General features: G+C 36.2%; 1 protein-coding gene across 1 annotated transcript; it reads right to left on the reverse strand.

Moving 5' to 3' along the window:
* Window positions 1-715: 715 nt before the first annotated feature.
* On the reverse strand, window positions 716-17,344 carry LOC128994678 (cytoplasmic tRNA 2-thiolation protein 1-like). The gene is made up of 6 exons (XM_054419394.1): window positions 17,103-17,344; window positions 13,939-14,170; window positions 11,236-11,354; window positions 10,405-10,593; window positions 3,667-3,871; window positions 716-2,350 (listed from the first exon to the last, which is right to left on the reverse strand). Exons 1-6 carry the CDS (start codon window positions 17,148-17,150, stop codon window positions 2,148-2,150), a joined length of 996 nt encoding a protein of 331 aa, XP_054275369.1. The 5' UTR covers window positions 17,151-17,344; the 3' UTR covers window positions 716-2,147.
* Window positions 17,345-24,120: the final 6,776 nt, after the last annotated feature.

A 24,120-nucleotide genomic window follows, 5' to 3' on the forward strand; every position in this document is an offset into this window, starting at 1 on the left:
TCGTTGGAAAGCCTACACAATGCCATTTTTTGTAGTCATAGAGCAATGGTCGCCTGAGCTACGTGCTGTTGTTATGGAGCCCTTTTTAAAAAGTATTGAATTCATTCATGCAACTCATTGGTTACTAACTTTAGAAAAACGGCTTCTGCGTTGAAAATGAAGCTGACAGGCCGTCCAAAGTCAGATCAGACGCCAGACAACTAACATTGAATAGAGTTCGTGCTGCTGTGGAAGACAGTCCTCGTAGGCCCGCCGGACAACAAGCGGCTGCCCGAACATGTCTGACCGCTCAGTTACACAAATTTTGAGGTTAATTTTTACCCCAACAGATTAATTAGAATAATAATCTGTAAAAATTTTGTTGATTATCCATACAGAAAATCACTACGGAACCTCTCTATGTCGACCTAATAGAATAAAAGCACGGAACCGCCACTGAGTTGCAATGACTGATTCATTACTTTAAAAAACAGCTCAAAAACAACCGAACGTAGCTCAGGCGACCACTGTTCTATGACTACAAAAAATGGCATTGTATAGGCTTTCCAACTAGCCCCCACCCTCAAACGAAAACAGATGGAGAAAATAGATCGGTTTTTTTGCCGCACCCTGTACATTAATAGAAATAATTCAACTCAATATTAGCAAGAAAAAAGGAGACATTTACGTATAGCATGTAACTTTTTTTTTGTTTCGTGTTTTAAATCAAACAAAATTACATTTATACAAGATTATTTATTGATCTTAAGGTAAAAATTTACAATTATACACTTTATACATATTTACAGAAAAACAAACCAATTTGTATAGTATCATAGACATAATTGTGGTAGTTTCTACCACTTTTTTTTTACCAACGGGTGGCCGGATATGATATAAAAATTTAAATAATAATAGTAATGTGGACAATTTCTTACTTACACTTGGGATGTACAACAAAAATGTTGGAATAACTATATTGGATAGGCTTAAATAACTGATTTCCAATTCAATCTTCCTGCAAAACATTATTTTTACAATATAGTCACAGGTCTGAAATAAAATCTGGGTTAAAACACTATATCTACAAGTGGTATTTACTTAGGAACAGGATCACACAGTATACAAAATAAAGAATGTGTTCTTGCTGCAGTACAATTTAGAAATAGTTATTCCTTTCCTATCAGTTTCTTTATTGATTCTCTGGATTTGTTGTCATTTTTTTTTTTTTGGTCTGTTATTCTGTATCTGAGTATATTTTGCTCCAATCATTACTGTCCTCTGTTTTGCCTTGTATGTGGAAATGACTCTCATATGCGTGGCTTCGTCTGACACATAAAACTTGAGCGTGCAATAAATGCCATCTTCAGTAGTAATTAAAAATATAGGTACAGTAGAGTCCCGCAAACTCGGCATAATGTGGACTGAAAGGGTGCCGAGTTTGTGAAATGCCGGGTTATCGGAAACTAGTTTTAAAAATAATAACAATAAAATTTTTAAGCTTATTAACAACCTCTTTTATTTATATTTATATTACAAGTTAGCATTAAGTCATCAGATATAGTACAACAAATCATTTGTACGAGCTAAGAATGATTTGACTTGAGCTGGCTTGAGTCCATGTTTAACTCGTACTCAAAAAAAATCACTAACTTTCTGAGCCAGGTGATGGCCGAGTTATCCAGACTGCCGGGTTATCGAGTGCGGGACTCCACTGTACTATAGATTCAAAAGCCAAAATCCAGCCATTTGAATGTTTATTCTCTTCTCATATCCACTTATGCCTGTGTGTTCCTTAGGATAGTAAAAAGATAATAATTGTAGCTGATAAGGAATTTCCCAAATACAAAACTTTGGCATCATTCAGGGAAATTGTTTGCATATCATGATTTAAAAAAAATTACTGGGGGATTTAGAATGAGATTCTCACAATTATATTACACTCACTGGAGACGGAGACTATCATTATGTTGCCGTGATCGTAAGAAATAGGTACTCAAACATGTTGTTGAGATTGTGGGAGATGATCTCTGTGAGAAGATTTTAAGTTTTACAGTTGATTCAAAACAAAGTGAATGATTGTGCTCACCGATTTCCACAGTAGATTGATTTCTTAGTATTTGGATTTGATACGTGAAATTCTAGGCGTTGACCATCACAAGTGTTTTCTAAAAGTCAGTAGTAACAGTCTTGGCATTAATCATCCGCTTGGCGAGGCTGCTCTTGCCAATCCCGAGCTTGGGCATCCCCTTGTTGAGGCCCTCCAGCAGCGTACAAGCCTTACACACAGGCTGACTGGAGACAAACCCACACCTCGTACATGTACCTCTGTCTGGCAGTTTTACTCCCTCTCTCACAGCCAACTTCTCTCCTGCAACATACGGATATGTTGTAAATGTATTTTGTGTAAGGTACACAGAGCCACATTGAAAACCACAGCTTATTTAATTAGAAACTAGGTTAACAGGAACGGTAGGGAAGGAATGAAAAAGATCTTTTACCTGTGACATTGAAAACAGTAGACCCTTACAGCCAATATATCAAGAACTTGGATTAACAGGAATCTGCGGTAACTAGACTTTGGTTGACAAGAACCTGAGGAAACCAAAACTCTTGGCAAGGAGAAAATCGTTCTTACCTGGAACATTGTTAGACTCACTGGGGGTCATCGCCCTTCCACTGGTTTTGATAACCTGACCTTGAGTCATCTTTTAACTTCAAAAAGTGGGATTGAGCAAAATGTTACAAACAATATTTTCCAGTACTATATGGAAACTAAATTTTCAGAGTTATCAACCACCTCCATTATCAAAGTTAACTGCTTTACTATATCAATCAATTACCTACCATACTAAGTTTGAAAGTTTGAGGTTTGAAGTGGCCTGTGTGGATTAACCATTTGAGTATTGTGCAATCTCTCTCCAAGACACTCACATTGTTTTGAGTGCCGATCGTTTGGTAACGAGACGGACGAGGAATGAGAGGATCAGAAAATCACTTCTATAGTATCATATTATTAGTATCAAAAAGCTTGCTACAAATCGCACCAAAGGCGACAGAAGAAGTCTGGCAATTAATTACTATTTGTTAGACAAATGTGGTCAACCAAATCAACTGTTTATATATTTTTGTAGCCTATGTTTTTTTTTTTTTTTTATACAATGATAAGTTAATACCATGGTAATTTTGCAATGTTAGATGGACAATGAAATTATAGTCATGAATGACAGTGCCATTTGAAATGTGTTGGAGGACGAGACTCTCAGTTGATGTGTCAGTTTACACAAATCTGGTTTGTAAAACTCTGAGAGCTGGTTAAAATGTGTGAATTTTTTTGGAGTTTTGTAGTCACCCTGCAAGTAGACGGTCGGACACTAGGTTGTATATCCCAATGAGTCGGTGATGCCAAGGTCCAGGGGGGGGGGGGTTGTACTGTAGCAACAATCAAGGTTTGTTGTCTAATGTTTTAAACAAGATTATATTAACAAGTTCAATTCAATTAAATAGACCTAATATAACATTTATAATAGGCCTTCTACTACCAAGTGTATGCTTTCCTATAACATATTCTGTATGTCCTGTGCACTGTAACTCAAGTAAATAATTTACTAGTAGCCTACTTTAATAGTGTGCTTAACTAGCCAACATATTTCGTAAGAATATTTTTTACTTAGTTCCTAAACTTACCAGAATGTATAATGTCCATTATAGCGGAAGGCCGAATCATTTCTAAATCCTTTAGGAACGCTCTGGCATGTCCCCTATAGGCGTTAGGCGCAAACACACACTCTGTTGAGAAGTACACTAGCTTCTTGAAGTAGGCGTACATTACTATTTCCTTTTCATAAGTGTACTTCAATGGTTTCACCCTAGGGATAGCTCCTTCACTTGCCTGAAATGGTTCATCATTACATTCAGGCAAGGAAAAATTATGAACTTGAAAATATGAAACCATTCACTAAACTATTGACTTGGATACTGCAAGTAGACATCTCATTTACGTGAACCAGATGTACCATGGAATTTGGATACTGCAGGAGTAAACATTTCATTTACTTGAACAAAGAGAAATAACTCACCTAAAAGTAACTTCTCTGTGATGTCAGAACTAGGATGATTAATTGATTAAACATTAAAGAGAGGACACGCCAGAGTTTTCACAGTCCATCTAAACCCAAGTGTTAAAGTACTTCATAATGTCATGTAGGGTATGTAAACTGAAGCCCTGGGCTACTTCTACTCTAACTCTAATGTATGAGTAGACTACTGCGTAATAATGTTTAGACAATAGCATAGCCTATGTAGTGTATATAAGTTAAACCAAAGCCAAAGGCTACTGTTATTCTATTGTATGAGCACACTATTCTAATATTCATATTCTAAACTTAATGAAATAAACTTAGTTTCAAATAACTTCTTTTTAACAAAACACAGATTTACACAGATTTAAACACGGATTTAAAAAACTGAATGGGTGGAAAAACTTATTTGGGACAGTTCCAAAAATAATTTATGACTTATTTTTTTACTTATTGTTATTTTTTTCCGTTTATAGAATTTGTTTTTGACGTAGAAAGAAGACTTTGAAGGAAGAAGGCTCACATAATATGGACCTCACTGACATCCCACTCATAATCGACAAGGAACTGGCGATCGACCTGCCATAAAATGGCTAGAAACTTAAATTACGAACCTTGCAAATGGCGCTATTAAACAGTGTGGAGACCAAGTTTTATAGCGTTATATTATATATAATATTACAGATTATCCATGGTGTAACTCTCATGTTTATACGTTAGGATACATTGTTTCAATAAATAATAAGCAACTTAAGTTTATTGTTTAACATCAAATTAGGACAAACAGATCTTTAAGTGGATCAAGACCGTACTGGGGATGTGCGACCGGCGCTACAATTCCGGAAGTTATATTTATTATACATATGGAAAAAGTTATTTTGCTCGAAAAAAGATACCCAGTTGCAACGAACAGTGTATTATGCATTGTTTTCAATTAAAACCAAAAAAAGTAGTTGAAAGCAGATTCAATTCAATTCATTCAATTATTCATTCATCGAACAAGGACAGTAATTGTCCCGAAAACGTTTTTTCACCCTTATACTATTCTGGTATGTGTTAATTATTTGCTTTAGCCAAGCATAAATTCTTATGAAGATGACTAGCAATAAAAGTAAACAATAATCAATGCAGCCACAAGTAATTACTTATGATACAATGGGAGTATGGATCTTAGATTAATAACTGTCGTTTTATGAGTTATTGTTTCGAATACGTTGCTGAAAACTGGCAAATTTCGGTGTTACAACTGCAGCAATGCAAAAATCATTCAATAGTGCAATGGTTCAACATTTATTTTTTTCTAGTATTTTGTTTCTTGTGCTGTACATCAGAGTAGGATACAGTAGAGACCATAATACTCCGTATACTTTACATAACGATGATCAAATGATGGATGCAGGATACAGTCATACCCAAAATTATGCTCCAAGTCATCAGACACCCGTACATGGCAACAATCGAATGATGAATAGAGGTTACGAATCTAACCGCATTCACCCTTTGGATCATGGTATACCTGTGAAAAGCTCCGATCAAACTATGTCCACAGGATATAACCAAAATGATATACTAGTCCAACAAGAGACAAATGAACAGATTCCAGTACAAGTCTACGATCAAACAATGGAGATGGGGTATGATCAAGATCAACTTCAAAATGGAAATCAGCAAACCAAAGACATGCGCCAGAAGTTAGATAGTATAACTGACCAACTGAATAAAGACCTTGCACAAATGAAAACTAATGTGAGCAAAATGTGTGACAACTATTTACAGCAAGGAAAGATTGCTGCATATGTACTTTGTAGTATCTACAGCAAAAGCTTAGGATTGGTAGGTGCCATTGCACAAAAAATTTTGTAAAAAAAAATATAGAATCATAAGTTTAAAATAAAGAAACTGTTTAACACATATTTTCATTCCTAGTAGCCTAAAACAGATGAACTAAAAGAGTGATATTATTTTAATAAGTTAGTAACTAATTACAATAATAAGTTACTAACTTATTTAAATAACTTACTAGCTTATTTAAATAATATGTACTCTAATCAGCTTACATAGCTGATTTGAATTTATTATCAAATATAAATCTTCAAACACTAAAATTGATTATTTCTCTCATTTAAATGTTGAATTTCTCTTAAGCAAGGCATTAATTACAAATAGTTAAATTTGGTTAGAAATTGCATTAGAATAATTAATTATGCTTTTAAGACCAGTATTTATCTAGGACTATCAAGATAATTTAGGATGTTGAAACCATTGCACTCATTAAGTGAGTTTTTGACTCCAAGATGTGTTTGTGGGGAAAAACTAACAACTAACACTAGTACTAGGGAACTATCTAGACTATTAGTTGTAACAGTTGAATAAAATATTGTAAACATGTCAGGATTATTGTGGGTTTGTAGCAGCCGCAAAATAGCTTTGGTGTGTACTACTTTCTACATACTGCACCAACTCATCAACCTTGGCTTGACTTAAAAAGCTACACAGAAAGCTAAATAACCTCTTAACCGCGACACACGTGTTATTCCGTGATAGTATTCTGTAGACGCTATTGCGACGCACGGAATATCACGTGCAACACCCTTGTGGCGTTAACCACGAAGCCCGAGTTTAGACGGTTTTGACGTATTCAGCATTGACATTGACCCTGAGAGTTGACAGACCATTTGGTGCTGCACTCAAGTGTATCTTTCTGGAACTACGTCTACGCCACGTGTTCTGCAGTATCAAAGGGCGCGTTTGATAGTTGTTTTTGTTGCGTTGAGATGATAACTTTGTATCATTGTTTGTACGTTGATAATATAGTAATTGGTATAGTAGTTCTGATTTGCTTATGTATTTGCGTTTAAACTAAAGCAATACTTGTGGTACAGTAAGATGGGAACGAATTGGTATGCCTGAATTGCAGAATGAGTTACAAGCTGGCAAACAGGAGGTTGTCAATATTGGAACAATCAAGGTTGTAAGGCAGATAAAAGAGAAGTGATGATGATCACATCACAACATGATGATAAAGTAGTTGACTCCAGAAAAGTGAACTACGTTACAAAAGAAAGGGTATTGAAGCCAAAATGTGTCCAAGAATATATCTATAGCATGGGCTCTGTAGACAGCACAGATATGATGCCAAGCAATGTTACATGTGTTAGGCGTGTAACAACCACGCACGGGAAGGGTAGTAACTCAAAGATCGAATGCCGAGAATAATTCAAAACGATAGCTACTGGACCTTGACTCTCCAGTACAATCTGTCCCAGGTTTCAGCGGAAAATGAAAACCTAAGTATCTTGTTGGAGGAAGTAAAAACACATTTTGATGGGTTCTTCAAGGGGTTTTTGGAAAAAAATTTAAGCATTCATTCACCTGCTCCGGAATTAGAAAACAGTTTTAGATATGAGTATGCCACCCTTCACAAAATGATTTTTGAGTATGTGGGAAGAGTGGATGATTTGTTGAGTTTGCTACCCAGGGAAAGGATTAAAAGGGGGTTAAAGGGGGGGATGGATGCAGGGGGGCATATATTAAAGTTTTTATTTGGTACTATGGACAGTTCAGATTTGGAAACAATCGATGGTAAATTAACTTCAATGAAGGATGTGGTTAATGAAATGTATCATGATGAACAAGCCCAAGTAACATTTATGAGTAATATGCAAAACGAAATTACGGTAAACTCACGTGCAATAAATCAGATTTTGTCAACTCTTAAGTCGTATCACACAGTGATACACCAGACTCTTGCTAGGGATTACCGGAGGGAGATGATGGCATTGTCAAAATTGAAAACTCTTTTTAGCTACCTTAAACTAAACGCAGCTTTATCAGATACAAAGGACACGGTGACGAGTGCGATTCAGAGAATGAGCAGGTTTCACGAAGCTATAGAAGTGTTGTCCTTGGGAAGATTAAGTAGCAGTTTACTTTCTCCTCACAAATTTCTTGAAATTTTGACGTCAATCGAAAGGACTGTTCCAGCCCCCAGTAAATTGTTTGCTTCGGTAAGCATAGATAATTTACATAAATTTTACAGTGCAGCTCGGGTCAGGTCGTACGCCACCAGTAACAGTTTAGTGGTAGTTGTCAAATTGCCCTTAAGGCAGAGTGATAATCTTTTCCAAATTTTTGACGTTGTAGTATTTCCAGTGTATGATAAGGCGGTAAAAAAATATGGTCAATAACTTCCTGACCATCACATTCTCCCCAACTCAGACGGAGGCCTGCCCTCAGGCCTTCAATTAAACTTCCACATTACCAACATACAATGGCAACAGTTGATGCGTATGTCATATTGTAGTGGAGTAATATGAGAACAGCTGACTTACCCCACACCTGACACCAATGTAACAACCACGCACGGGAAGGGTAGTAACTCAAAGATCGAATGCCGAGAATAATTCAAAACTCAATTTATTATGTTAAATGAACAAAATTATTTGCAATGAAAAAAACAACAATGAATGTAAATACTATCAATTGAAAATATAGCCTAAGCAAAAGTGATTTACAAAACGGACATGCCCACCCCCACGGACACCCGTGGGGGAGGGAAAGATAGCGCGTAACCGCGGCTCACGGACTCTTCGAACCCTGACTCCCGACCCTGACTGACCACCCCAGGTTCGGAGGTCCCACACGTCACACAGAATGATGACACCTCATGTCAGCAAAACAATCAGGCCATGCATTCCATGCCACAATCCAAACAACCGAACGTGATGTAGCAATCGATGTACCCAATACTTTGTGACACTCAACAAAACCCCAAATAAATTGCAAGACAATGCTGACTAGCGGAGTTGCGACACGATTGCCCATCTTACCAATGTCGATGTCAAATACTGGGCTTTGGGATGTTATCCATAATAACAATAAAAAAATATGGTCAATAACTTCCTGACCGTCACAGGCGCACCTAAAAGTGGTTTACATTTTTTTTATACCACTTATTTTTAAATTTTTTTTTAACATTAAGTGCCAAGAAACCAACGCAGGCAGAATTTCATTTAGAGTCGATAACTTTTAGAGGAAAACATAGCAGCTCAGACCTACAGTCAAAAAAGCGGTGGTCGTCCTTCCCCCGGTGATACATCACCGATAGACACAGATAGATTGACACAGTGTCATTTTCCATCATGTATTCCTTCAACGGAAAAAAGAGTATATTCACGTCAATGCTATGTTTGCCGTCACAATACGTGACGTGAACCGGCCAGACGGGAGTCACGGTATCAGTGCCAGGACTGCGCGGTATCAGGGCCAGGACTGCGCGGTTCCTTGTGTGGCGGTAGTGCCGTACTTTAGGAAGTATCATACCCTGAAGAAATACTAAAAAGTGAAAACTCTGTACATAGTGTACAGTAGGCAATACACATATTTTTTTTTAATATTTACTTCTCGAAACATCCACTCATGTGACCAGACAACTAAATAAAACCCGTGAGTAAATAGGATCAATAAAAATTTAATTATTTGTTAGTTAATTATTGTTAATAAAAAAAAATAAAAAAATAATTAATTACTAGCTGCTGAACCTGTGCTTCGCAACAAAAAGATGTACTATTTCGCCTAACCCAAAGGGTGTGCTCTACCTGTCCGCCGTGCGCTAATGCAAGGGTTTAGGATCTTTGTCATTGTCGGCTTGGTTCTTCACCGATTGAAAATATATTTATGTGAATTTATTCATTTCTAATTTTTGTAGGCTTGTATCGTTTAAAATGTTTGGTAATAGTCAAATTTTAAGTGGGAATTCTGGTAAATACCTCCAATTAAGGGTTTTTATCTAAAGCAATACACATACAAATGAATTTTTGGAACAAAATTAAAACAATAGAGTCATAAATTTGAATCTAAGGAGTTAGGAACCTTCTTCAGATGAAAAACATACAGTAAACTCCCTCTTATCCGGACATCTTTTTACCGGACATCAGTTTAACCGGACTACACTCGGCGGAAATGACATCTCTTTAACCGGACAATTTGTATCAGCACATTGGTTTAACTGGACTAGATCGGCAGGAAGTGGGCAGTACTGAACCGACTGTTCTCGTGGGAAAGATTTGAGACTAGTGATCACGTGTCTAAGTACAATGCTCTCCTAAATTTAAGTCGAATATCACAGTTAACTGGCCGTTTTAACCAGTTTTTGTGGACGTCGGTTTAACCGGAGAACCCGTTATCCGGAATGGCCTCGATCCCGAGGAGTCCGGATAAGAGGGAGTCTACTGTAGCTACTGAGGCCCGAGTTGAGATTTCTGAGCTGAGGTAGAGCACACCAATAATTCGGAATTTCGATGCACCGCACACCCCTAATCCTAACCAAAGTCAATGATGAACTCACAGTTATAATGGCCGTGCACCTCTGGAGCCGAGCGATGTCTCCTCTCAGAATGTTCATGAGGACAGTCTCTGCCAGGTCATCAGCGTTGTGACCAGTGGCTACTGAGTCCACACCTAACAGAGCAGCCCCACGGTCTAGTGCCTGGCGTCTGAACACACCACAGAACGTGCAATTGTTCTTACGACCAATCTGGAAAATTTAGAACCAACATTAAAATTTTATGGTGAGGAAATGGTTATGCTGGTAATCAAGTCGGCAGGTAGGTCAGAGTTGAGATTGGGAAGACTGGTGAGAAAGCAACGGATCAGGAAATCTGGAAACAATGTGAACACAACCAACACAAGTAGCCTACGACTTTGGTTAAGGAAAATAGATATAAGCATATATTATAAGTAAAACAGGTATTCTTCTTGGGTAGGTCATCAAAGTCTAAAATTAAATATTAAAATAAATGAAAAAGATTACGGTACAAAAAAAATTTAAATTTTTTTAGTAAACTTGATACAATTTACAATATTAATCCAGACACCAAAATGACATTACTATTGTTCAATGAATTCCCTACATAGAAAAATCACAAGTTGTTTACTTTTATATAAGTAATAACATAGAAAAAAATTTGTTTTAGCTTACCGCAGCTGTTTTTGGGAGATGTCTGGTTTCCATTGCAAAACAACATTGTTTGTTATTCGCAAAAATTAATTAGTAAATAGGCAAAAGGATAATAATCATGCGTATGGAAACACTGTCTGTTAGCCCCACAATGGAGGCTAAGACGCCAAAATATAAAATAGACATGCTACTCTTTATCATAGGCCTACATTTTCTCACCTGAGCAACTATTTTATCCATCGTCCAACCGTACAGCTCTTCATAAGACAGAATCTTCAATGGCATCTCATAGTCGTCTCTATTTTGTTTTACTGTGTCCAAGCTGTCATCTCTATAACCTAAATAATAAAAAGTTTATTTTACCTTTTTGGTATGGAAGAATTCTACAATTTAAAAAATATTGCAGTTATCTAGAAGTTTAGTTTTAAAAAGCTGAAAAGTCCAGCGTGCATTTCACATCCATGACTAATACAAATTTAAGGACAATTTCATGATTTTTCTATTCTCGCAAACATCTTGACACAATAAGTCTCAAAAATCTTTTGGTGGAGGGAAAAGATGGAACTCGAGTTGGTGGAAGGAACCATTGACTATTGAATAGTCAATGGTTGAACCATAGACAAAAAGAATTGAAATATAGACTGACAGCAGTGCTGCGGTTACCATAGGTTCTGGCGCACACCGCTGGGAGCACCATGAAGTTACGTAGCGTGTACACCGTACTTCATGGTGCTCACAACAGTGTGCGCCAGAACCTATGGTAACCGCAGCACAGCTGACGGTCTATATTTAATTATCATTGTCTGGTTGTATGGTTAAACCATAGATAAAACATACTCCCTTAGTAGATTTCTCATCCTTATGGAACAGCTGAAGACAATTTTATTGTTAGTTCATGTACGGTTTATGTAGAGGTCGTGTTTTGTTTACAATTTGTTTCCCGTTATTACAGCCATTTAAAACCTCGTTTAACCAAATAATACGATCTAATCATAAACAATAACTTGTCCCCTAGTTATATAACCAAACAGTAAAGCACAAATCAAGAAATTAACTCTAAAATAATGGAAACAAAGTTTCATCGACACTTGCGCCTTTGTGTCACGTACATGAACTAGACACGAAAAATGTGCTTCAAAATTTACAATGGGATGAGAAGTCTACTTGTGTTGGTTAGTCTATGGTTAAACCTAATCTATATATATAAAAGGCAAAGCCCTCACTGACTGACTGACTGACTGACTGACTGACTGACTGACTCACTCACTCATCACTAATTCTCCCACTTCCCACTTACCTAAGAGGCTGAAATTTGGTACACTGATTCTTTAGGCATTAAATAGGAAAACTAAGTGGTTTTTATTCTGATCGGACTCTCGGGCTCCGCCCCAGTGGCTCTGGAGTTTCCCATGGTAACCTAATGAGTACTCATATTTAAATGGAATTAATGAATCATAACAGCTGTTTCAATTAAACAAGTTGGTTGTGTTCTATTATGTTCAATAGCATTAAAGTTACAAGGATTACCAACAGAGTGCAGCACTATTATTTTTTTAATATTTGAAAACAGCTAATTTGAAACCAAAAGGTGAGTGAGCGTAGCGAACGAGCTAACCTGAAAGCAATTGAGCGCAGCGAACGAGCTCCAACCGTAAAGGTGAGTGAGCGTAGCGAACGAACTGCAACAAGACGTGTGAGCGCAGCGAACGAGCTCCAACCTAAAGGTGAGTGAGCGTAGCGAACGAACTTCAACCAGGACGTGATTGAGCCATGCGAACGAGCTCACATATGAAGTTAAACGGGGCAAAGCCCGCGGGTACAGCTAGTCTTTTATGAAATTGTGTTGCAAGCAGTTAATTTTAGCCCTTGGTCTGTAAATACATTTTTTCTCTTGTAGCCTACTTTGTTTAACAGATGTTATTAGTTAACACATGTTATATTCATTATTAATTTTATAAACAGTTTCAATAATTCAATACACACATTTTTGTTTACATCAGTGTTTTTCATTTTAATAAATGTATATTAATATGCATTTTTTTTATCAAATAATTATTTAAAGAAGTTCTTTCACCACAAAACAAACGTTCAGGGTCCTTCGAGCCATTGGATTTATTTCACTACAGTTCATTCATTACAGTTCATCAAAGTTTTAAGTTTTAATTTTTATTTAAAATTTAACAAACAATTATGGCAGAAATTAGGCTTCTCCAAAACAAGAGAGCTTCAATCAAAGGCTCTCTCTCGAAAATGAAGTGTCTATCCTGGAAAAATTGGATTCTGGACATATCAACTACAACAAGAGATGGAGGCTCATTCAACAAATGAAAAACTCATTTTGGACAAGATGGCAAAAGGAGTATCTTCCTTCATACTCTTCAACAGAGGCAGAAATGGAAATTCCAAGACAGTAATATCAAAGAAAGTGAGATTTTTTTAGTCAAAGAAGACAATATGCCACCAATGAAGTAGGCTAGGCTACACCATGGGGTGAATACTGAATAGTGAAAACATTTTCTGGACTTGACAATATTGTAAGAGTTGTAGAAGTGAAAACTCAAAATGGAATAGGCTAATAAAAAGACCAATCAACAAGTTGTTAAAAGTTCCCACCTAATCACTTTTTTGCAGGGGCGTTATGTTAAAAGCAGTTAATTTTATCCCTTGATCTGTAATAGTATATTACGTTACTAGTCCTGAAAATAGGTGTTTACCGGACGAGTGTGGTTGTTTCCTTGTTCAAAAGTAGGCCTAAGTACATTTCCACACCACCATACCAGAGCTGAAGGGAACGGTTATGGTTGTCCCATAAGCTTGCACCCTTTGTATCGTACTTCTCTGTGGTTCCTCATAGGCCTATGAAGTAGCCTAGTTGAGACAAAACAGACTGTAAGTCTTAAATAAACTTAACTTAAGGCTTACCTGTGATTCCTTCATCCACAGACAACAACACCAAGTTAAGACCATATTGGTGTTTTTCGTTTAATGTTTTCAACACGTAAGCCAAAACAGTGGAATCCTTGCCGCCAGAAGCTGCGATGGCAACAGTTTGACCCTTTTGGAAAAGCTTTCCCTCCACAATAGTGTGATGTATTTCAGTTTCAAAAGCCCAGAAGAAACACTCCTTGCACATAGCATCACCAGTCTTGGGCCTCTGTAAGTTAAGTTACATACAGTATTTTTAAAGAACTTTAGTTTAGGTTTAAGACTGATTTTTCCACAGTAATTTATCTTAGCGATAGGAACTTTCGTATTATGCGGAGGCCACCCTTATACAGAGCGCTGCGGCGGTTATGTTAGGTTGGGTTAGCGTACCGTAAATTTGTTTGTAGAACTTTCCTCGTTTTGTTATGAATCAAACGATACCAGATGAGTCATACTTTCGTCCACCAAATCCCCTCCAAGTAGGTTAGGGTCAGGATGTTGACCGGAGCACGTGCATCACCTGTCACCGCGCCTGTATCTGGGTCAGTGTCCTGAGTGATGACTCATCATCTGGTATTGTTTGATTCACAACAAAACGAGGAAAGTCCTACAAACATGTTTATAATAACCCAACCTAACATAGCCACCAGAGCCTAAGTATACCTACTTGGCGGAGTACATGTGGCAGCTAGCGACGGCGACGCATTCAACTCAATCCTCGCCGACATCGCTGCCTTCTGGGAGGCAGAACTCAAAGGCCGCTAATTGTAATGATGTCAAGTTTGGACAGTAAGTTAATTAAAGTAGGCATGTTCTTTTCAATTAAGTTCCGTTATTTTTGGTCTCCAGTAAAAAAATCCTTCTAAAATAAGTGGCCTCTGTATAGGTCTAATACGGAAGTAACTTAGGCTACCTAAGTTAACTTAGCGATATTTACAACTGAGCAATCAATTGGACTTATTTTATAAGGAATTATTATAAATAACATAAAAGTCAATATTGCCGGCAATCTACTTCTCTTCCCCCATCTTGAAAGTGTTTTAAGGAGGGATATCAAAGTTTTGTTTACATCTTGCCAAAACTTTAACAGCCAACTCCATCGTATTTTGGGCCTATCGATTGTTAGGCGATTGTTTGGTACCAGTACCTGATTGATTGATTGAATCGATAGGCCTACTTTAACGTTCAATGGATTCAATTTAGTAAAAAGTATTTTGGAACATTTTAGGCTGTAGGCCTAGACTTGTGTGAACCTGGCAATAACTCCAGCCATAAGTAGTGCGCGCGGCCAAAAAAATTTATTGCTGGCCGTTTTGCGGCAAAATACGTCCGCGAGCAATATTACCGATGATGCCAACAGATAGAGGACACTTTAACGGACACGACAGTATCAATATCATGTACCTGGGGGATAAGTTAAGGGGGGTAAAACCAGCAATAAGTTGTGCGCGCGCCCGAAAAAATCTATTGCTGGCCGTATTGCGGAGAAATACGTCCGCGAGCAATATTACCGATGATGCCAACAGATAGAGGACACTTTAACGGACACGACAGTATCAATATCATGTACCTGGGGGATAAGTTTAGGGGGGTATAACCAGCAATAAGTAGTGCGCGCGCCCGATAAAATCTATTTCCGGCCGTATTGCGGAAAAATACGTCCGCGAGCAATATTACCGATGATGCCAACAGATAGAGGACACTTTAACGGACACGACAGTATCAACATCATGTACCTGGGGGATAAGTTTAGGGGGGTATAACCAGCAATAAGTAGTGCGCGCGCCGGATAAAATCTATTGCTGGCCGTATTGCGGAAAAATACGTCCGCGAGCAATATTACCGATGATGCCAACAGATAGAGGACACTTTAACGGACACGACAGTATCAATATCATGTACCTGGGGGATAAGTTTAGGGGGGTATAACCAGCAATAAGTAGTGCGCGCGCCCGATAAAATCTATTTCCGGCCGTATTGCGGAAAAATACGTCCGCGAGCAATATTACCGATTATGCCAACAGATAGAGGACACTTTAACGGACACGACAGTATCAACATCATGTACCTGGGGGATAAGTTTAGGCATCATCGGTAATATTGCTCGCGGACGTATTTTTCCGCAATACGGCCTGCAATAGATTTTTTCCGGCGCGCGCACTACTTATTGCTGGTTATACCCCCCTAAACTTATCCCCCAGGTACATGATGTTGATACTGTCGTGTCCGTTAAAGTGTCCTCTATCTGTTGGCATCATCGGTAATATTGCTCGCGGACGTATTTTTCCGCAATACGGCCGGCAATAGATTTTATCGGGCGCGCGCACTACTTATTGCTGGTTATACCCCCCTAAACTTATCCCCCAGGTACATGATGTTGATACGTCGTGTCCGTTAAAGTGTCCTCTATCTGTTGGCATCATCGGTAATATTGCTCGCGGACGTATTTCTCCGCAATACGGCCAGCAATAGATTTTTTCGGGCGCGCGCGCAACTTATTGCTGGTTTAACCCCTTTAACTTATCCCCCAGGTACATGATATTGATACTGTCGTGTCCGTTAAAGTGTCCTCTATCTGTTGGCATCATCGGTAATATTGCTCGCGGACGTATTTTTCCGCAATACGGCCGGCAATAGATTTTATCGGGCGCGCGCACTACTTATTGCTGGTTATACCCCCCTAAACTTATCCCCCAGGTACATGATGTTGATACTGTCGTGTCCGTTAAAGTGTCCTCTATCTGTTGGCATCATCGGTAATATTGCTCGCGGACGTATTTTGCCGCAAAACGGCCAGCAATAAATTTTTTTGGCCGCGCGCACTACTTATGGCTGGAGTTATTGCCAGGTTCACACCAATTAGGTCTAGTCTAAAAGTTAATAAGCTCAAGAATACAGTTTATACAGAACATAAGTTAAGTTTGAACATTTCTGAGCAGCTTGTAGGTCTATAAATTTGTAGGTTTAAAGGCGAGTACTATAACCACTCAGCTACCCAGAAAACCAACACCTTTGACAAGGTTTCTAGGTTAAAGTTATAGACATTTACCAAAGTTATACCATAGAATAAATAAACACCATATTTATATTACTTCATCTATGGTTATACCAAGACTGGATTGTATTAAATATATAAGATTGATATGCATTTATTAACAAACCTTTAAAATCGCATTTTTACCACACTTTGTGCTGCAAGGAACAGGCATGGTTCTTCCTGATTTGTTGACAATGTGATCACTCACTTTTCTAAAATGTTTACAACTTATTCCATGCAAATTTATTAAAATTCCATAACGACAGACTTAAAGTACAACAACGCTTGTCCTTCACTTTATTTCATAAGGCACAAGTTTCGAATTAACAGCTAACTTATCCACAAAACAAAACACATTATATGGACAATGGCATGGCTTATAGGTTATGCTTATGACGCTGACGCAAGCTTTTTCAGAGCAGACATCACTTTCAAACTCCTCGGTCTGTAGACAGACCAGTAGGGAATTCAGCAAGACAGACACATTGGAAAATGTTAAAACCATTCTCTTAAACAAAATTCCTATGATACCGAAACTTCAATAAATTACACCATTAGATTGAAATCTGTTAACTCACTAGTAAGTACAGTAGTGTAAAAGCTTATTTCTAATACCGTATTGAAGGGGAAGTTAAACATAAACCGGTACCGTAACAGGAATCTATGTCTATCAATCAATTACTAATAACATGTTCGATTTCGTTTTTCTTCTTGAAAATGAATTAACATTACTTACTTACTTTCCGTGTCCGGAAATCAGACTTCAGTTTTCTAAAAATTAGCTACCGATATGATATGGCTTTGTCATTCGCTTGTAAAAGATCATCTAATGAATGTGCAAGACTGGTCTAGGCATGGACAGATCAGCAGATGGCCAGGATCCTGAACAGCACCACACGCACACAAGATGTTTTCTTCGTCCGGTAAGAGACCCCATTTCTGCATGTTTATCTTGAATTTTGGTACCTCGACCCTAATTCGATTTAGGGTCTTCGGGTCTTCCACACCGTGTATTGTATGTCTCCAACCAAGAGCCAGTTCCTCCCTGGCTGGTATGGGAGGGTTAGTCAACGTGGCCTCCCACCTTGCCACCCGATTGCTTGAGAGTGGAGTGAACCATCCAGAACTCGTGTCCGTGATAGAAAGCTCTTTCTGGATCGAAGCCGTCGCTCTGCAGGTTGGTGGCCGTGTAATGGGTGAAGAGGGTCCGTCTCTTGCTTAGTCCTTTCTATGTCGGTAGCGACATATAACCATAACGTCGGATTGATGGAGAGGCGATCCCTATGATAGGATAGAGTTTGTGTACTGGGGTTGGTTTCAAACACCCAGTTACAAGCCGAGCCATGTCATTGGCTGCAATGTCAACCTTTTTTGCATGTGACAATGCATTCCATACTGTTTAGCGTACTAGTTGCACCAGTATGGAATGCATCGTCACATGCAAAAAAAGTAATATTGACTGGTCTACTTATCAGAGTGAATCTTAAAAAAATAATAATATTTACTATCCAGCGATTGTAGGGACAAAATTGCCCTTGTGTTCACTCCACAATTCATTATTTAATTTGTACGGATGTGATTTTATGTCTTTCTATCAATTTGACGGACTGATGAATTTTTCTCTCTAGTGGGGCTACTACTGTTTTAGCTCCCAGCTTGCATGCAACGATATACAACATTAACAACAAAGTGCATGAAAGCATTGTCAATCAGGCGATTGTTGACATGTTAACTCTATAGGGTGTTTGCATCAGGTGTCCGCGACCACGTGCGCGTATTCTATATGAATAGGGCTATATATTGTAGCTCCCACCTTCCGTTAACTATCATTAGAAAAATTTACTTTTTGATAAAACTTGGGGTTCGAGTACTTTCAACACTGTAAACTTCCCAAACAGACGAATTTGAAATTAGTGTTTTAACATGAGTTGAACGCAAACTTCAGTGGAACTACTTAATTAAATTGATGTCTTAAAACATAACCTAAATTCACAAATCAAAATCAAAGGCACTAGCCCATTTGTATTCATGTGCAATGTTACATGTCAATTATAGCCTATTCATTACATTCATTCATTTTAGTTATATAATTTTCTTTCTTTGATTGTACCAAAACTTGCCATTCTGCCTATTTAACTAAAACCTCAGAAAATGTATCGTAAATATAAATGATATTATCCTTTAATCACCCTCAGAAACCATCATCAAATTTTTAAATATATGTATATATCCAACAAACGTTATTGTTAATAAAAGCGTGTAACTTTGTAATGTGTAGTCCATAGTTGCAAAAACACTTTTTCCCAGATTATTAATATAGTATAAATTTATCCTAAAACCTCAACAATAAATAATTTTCCAAAAGCCTAAATATAAGTGAAAGTGATGTTACTGTACCTATCAAGAAGACAGCTGGCTACAACAATGAACCAATGAACCTCTTGCGTGAAATTCAAATAATCCTTCTCTTAGACATGGCAGCTTACACACCTTAAATTTATTCAGTGAGGGTATAATCCCTAAATTAAATATTTTAAAAGTAAAAGTGATACAAAAGTAATTAATTAACACTAGCAACAAGAAGAGCAGTAGCCTTTATATACTTTTTTATTTTAATTTTGTCACATCAAGATTTAAAATTAAGTTAACTTGCCTTGCCACTGTGAAGAACAAACCTGGTGAGAACTCTCCATTTTGTGAATATTAGGCCTAGCCTACTTGAAGAAATTTAACTTATCAAAGATATATTTTATTTTCAATCTGATCAAACCAAATAACAATTTAAAAAAATATATCTCTATATCATCAAGAATAAATTCAGAAAAATAATTTGAAAACCTTGATTAACTTAACACCTATTCAATTCATTGTTGGACTATTTACCTACCTATCCAAGCCTAAGTGCAATAAAAATTAATTAACCCCATTTTAGCGCCATTCGTTCAAATTTTTATATATGTATATATATATATATATATATATATATATATATATATATATATATATATACGTCCGTGAACGCGATAACTTGAGTAATTTTTGTCAGATTTTGATGAAATTTGGTTTAGAGGTGTAAAGCGGGATAAACTTGAATGAGTTCGCGAACCAGCACGATCGGACCATGGGAACGGGGCTTTACGGAGGGTTTTATGGGGTAAAAATTGGTTTTTTTCACTTTTGACCCTCAAAACACAAAATTTCCCGATTTCTCTTTAGACCTTTTTAAAGAGCTTAAAAAAACAAATAATTTAGTATATAAAAGTATTTTTGTTCAATTATTAGTAACGAAGAAAATTAAAAAAATTGTAAATTTAAAATTCCCATGTTATTCTTATGGAGAATATTGTCAAATGTTGTAGTTTGCTTGTTTATGGATATATTTTGATCAAACTTGGCAAATTTATTTATTTTTTACTAAGCTATCAATATTTTACTCAAAAACACACTTTATTAGTTTCCTTGCAGCAGCAAACCTAGGTACTCGTTAAACCTACTGTATTGTTATTAAAATATATTTAACTGAAAATCAATTCAGACAAATGGAAATTCGCTTAGTCGGCAGGTTTGCTGCGGCGGGGATATTTAATAATTGGCATATGTTATTGAATACCTATTTATAAATATTTGAAGATATTTTGTGTCAACCGAGTTCCTCTCCCTCAGAATATCTGTGATTGAATTATTGTATTTGTAAACTCATTGTTCTGTTCTACTGAGCTAAATAAACGTTGGCAACCCTGTATTTGTACCCCATTCGTTCATTATTAATAAACTTGCATTTTAAAGGAATCCTTGAGCTTTGTCATTTATCCCCTTATAAATTTTAATAATGCCTAACATAATCCAATAGATACTTAAATAGTAAGGTACAAACCTGAATAGATACTCCTTTTATACTTGACTCGTCCAAATTCCACTACCATTAACAATTTTGTTTAACACTGTGCAGTTGACCAACTGGATAGTGACAGGTATTATTTTCACAACACAGGCTAGAATAATAAGTACTTAGTAGGCTACCATAACGACATACGCATTGTTTTCTTTTACATGATGGTATATTGCCATACTAGATCCACTAGGAAGCAATCAAATGGCAGTAATTTCCTCAGTAGCTCTTTGTTTATTTTATTAGGTTTCACAACGCTAGCTGCTTCTAGACGGATCGTTTGTCATTCACCTCTTTTAAACTTTGATAATTAATTACGCACGTCCACCTCAGTCCAAGCTGTTCTAGTGCGAGAGGTTCATTTCACATAGGAATGCTCTCACTATGATGGGTTCAAGGAATCTGAAAACACTGCTAATATAAGACGAAAGTATGCCACCCTAGAGAGAAAACGCAGTCTCTTCAGGCAGCGATTTGCGATGATAATTTTGGTGACTTCAAATTCCTTACTACAGAAGAAACTAGGCATTACGAATAAATAGCTGAGGAATTGATAGTAATATTTAATTTGTTTAATAGTACCTCGTGGCAATCTTTATATTTATATTGAATCCTGACTATACTTCTTACTACTACTAAGTTAACTATACCTCTTTCAGACCTTTCAATTCCTTCGATTGTTAACAGGAAACTGTGATGAAAATTAATATGTTTATTAGCATTGTAAACGCAGCAATCATTAATACAAGCTAAAAATGTATCTTGGACTAAGAAATGCCTCAAGCCTCAACAACTTTCATTTACTGAGTATAATAACTAACATGTAAAAATGTATCTGGCCATATCTGGTCAAGAAGTGCCAACCTTATAGAACAACATGCTTTTGAATAAGGTAGTGATAGCCATACAGATTGAATCGCAACTAGTCTCGTCCAAAGAACAACCCTGTAATATTACATGTCATTCATTCATCATTAACATTAATTTCTCTATTATTTTGTATATTTTATCTCATAATGTTTGTTAATGCCCCTGATAATGTATTATCAGTTATTTAATATGTTTCTCCTTGTTAATGTGTTATTTTATCAAATTTTGTTCAATGTTATATAATATCCCATCACCCCACAGAAGCATCATTCTATTTTATGTTACAATATAATATTTATGCCAATTCTCTCCATACCTATCCTGTACTCATCAAAAACCAACAATTATCATTTACTTAGAATAATATATAATTGTAAGAAAATTGCAATATAGTAATGACATCTTAAATATAGTATTACTTTTCAAAATTATCCAAAGAAAATCAAAATTACTGTGGCAAGTGTCATTTATGTGAATTAACCAGCTGTACATCATTTCAACAATGGACATGGACTTCCTGAGCTTCTACCATTGCCTCTCCCCAGATCTTGCCAACTCTTCACAGTGTGAACATCATTTTATTGGACATTGTGTTTGATTTAAATTAAATTCATAATCTCAAAGTATAATCTAAATTTTAAATTTCTTATCATCCAAAAGTATTCGGGACAAGTGCCTTGAAGAGTACCAAATTTTAAGAAGTCAGACACTCCAAATTTGGTAACCATCATCCATCTTGTTTAACTAAGGACAAATTAAATCTTCATTGGACATTTAATCAACATAGCCTAATAGGCCCAATTAACTTAACTCATCAAGATATACATATTTCAAATTGAACTTTTATTCAAAATTTAATCTTCAAATTCTATTTTATTTCATTAAATTCAGTGAAACCATTTGGAATCTTTCTTTGGACATTAACATTATTATATTAATAGCATCACGAACCTAGTATTTCAGAATAATAACTAAATTAAATTATATACATTTTAAAGAAGCCTAATATATCATTCGAACCGGCACGACCACCCCTCCCTGAGATTAATAGTTAATCTATCTATATATCTATTTAAATACAGGGTGATTTGTACTCAGTGTGACAAAATTTTTTTGGTGTAAGTACAAAGTAAATGAAGTGTGATGATGCATATCAAATGTTCCAAGTCTAAAAATTAGCTTCCCAAAAAATTATTTTATGTTTTTAAAAAATAACCATGTTTTTAAATTGCCTTTAATTACCTTTAATTTAATTTAATTGCCTTTAATTGTTTTTAAATTGTTTTTAATTTGTTTTTATACAGCGATTTCTCAATTACCTGTTTATGGATTTGAGTAGATAATGCAATTTTCGTGTTCTACATTAAATTTTGAACAAGAATAATAGATAATTTATTTTTGTAAAAAAATACAACCGACTTCAAACGCTCTAAAAAGAATGAAATAATTTCAATAAAGTAAACTTTTGTATTAGTCAAGCTCACGTATTTTAAGTCGGCGCGGCTCTATGATGATTTTTGATACAAAATTGAAAGAGGGTGTCCATATTGCAGGTGACTATCTATAACTATAGTTGTTAATCTGCATGTCTTTTTCATAGTTATGCGTTAAGTGTTATTTTATTACCGTAATCAAAGATCGGCATTATAGTGGTATTAACGAGCATCTTTAAAAATATTATAACTCATTTAAATGTTTCTATTATGGAAAAGTAACGTTTTAATACCAAACTAGCTTATTTTCCCTATCATAATATCAAACTAAACTATTTTCCTATTCATATAGAACATTTGTGTGTGTTATTTTCATAATGCATTTATTCTGAAGTAAACATAAAATACAAGAAAATATTTCCTTTAATATATAAACAAAACAGTTCAGTATGTTTTTTATATATTTATGTTATCCAGCTACAATTTATTGATTTTCAAAATACACACACAATATTTAATTTCAATCATATTTGCAGTTTGAGCCGCGCCGACTTAAAATACGTGAGCTTGACTAATACAAAAGTTTACTTTATTGAAATTATTTCATTCTTTTTAGAGCGTTTGAAGTCGGTTGTATTTTTTTACAAAAATAAATTATTTTATGATTTTTAGTGACTGTATAATTTGTTATATATTAATTACTTGAGGTTTTTTGATAAGTAAAACTGTTTAACAGTCAAAAGTTCCACAGAACAATCATTATTTTAAAACTGCTTGAGTCACCTGTTCAGGTTACATAATCAATGGGTATGAAAATAAACATTTTTAGATATTCCTTAAGAAAGAAAGAGTTGTCCATTACATTAGGCCTAATGAAAAACTAATTGTCTTTTCTTGATACATTGAAATGTCAGACATCATCGTTTCCTGCAATCGGTGTACTTCTACAT

This window comes from Macrosteles quadrilineatus, unplaced genomic scaffold, assembly GCF_028750875.1.
Source record: "Macrosteles quadrilineatus isolate MER2022 unplaced genomic scaffold, UCM_ALF_1.0 Scaffold_5__1_contigs__length_97177068, whole genome shotgun sequence".
Lineage (NCBI taxonomy): Eukaryota > Metazoa > Arthropoda > Insecta > Hemiptera > Cicadellidae > Macrosteles > Macrosteles quadrilineatus.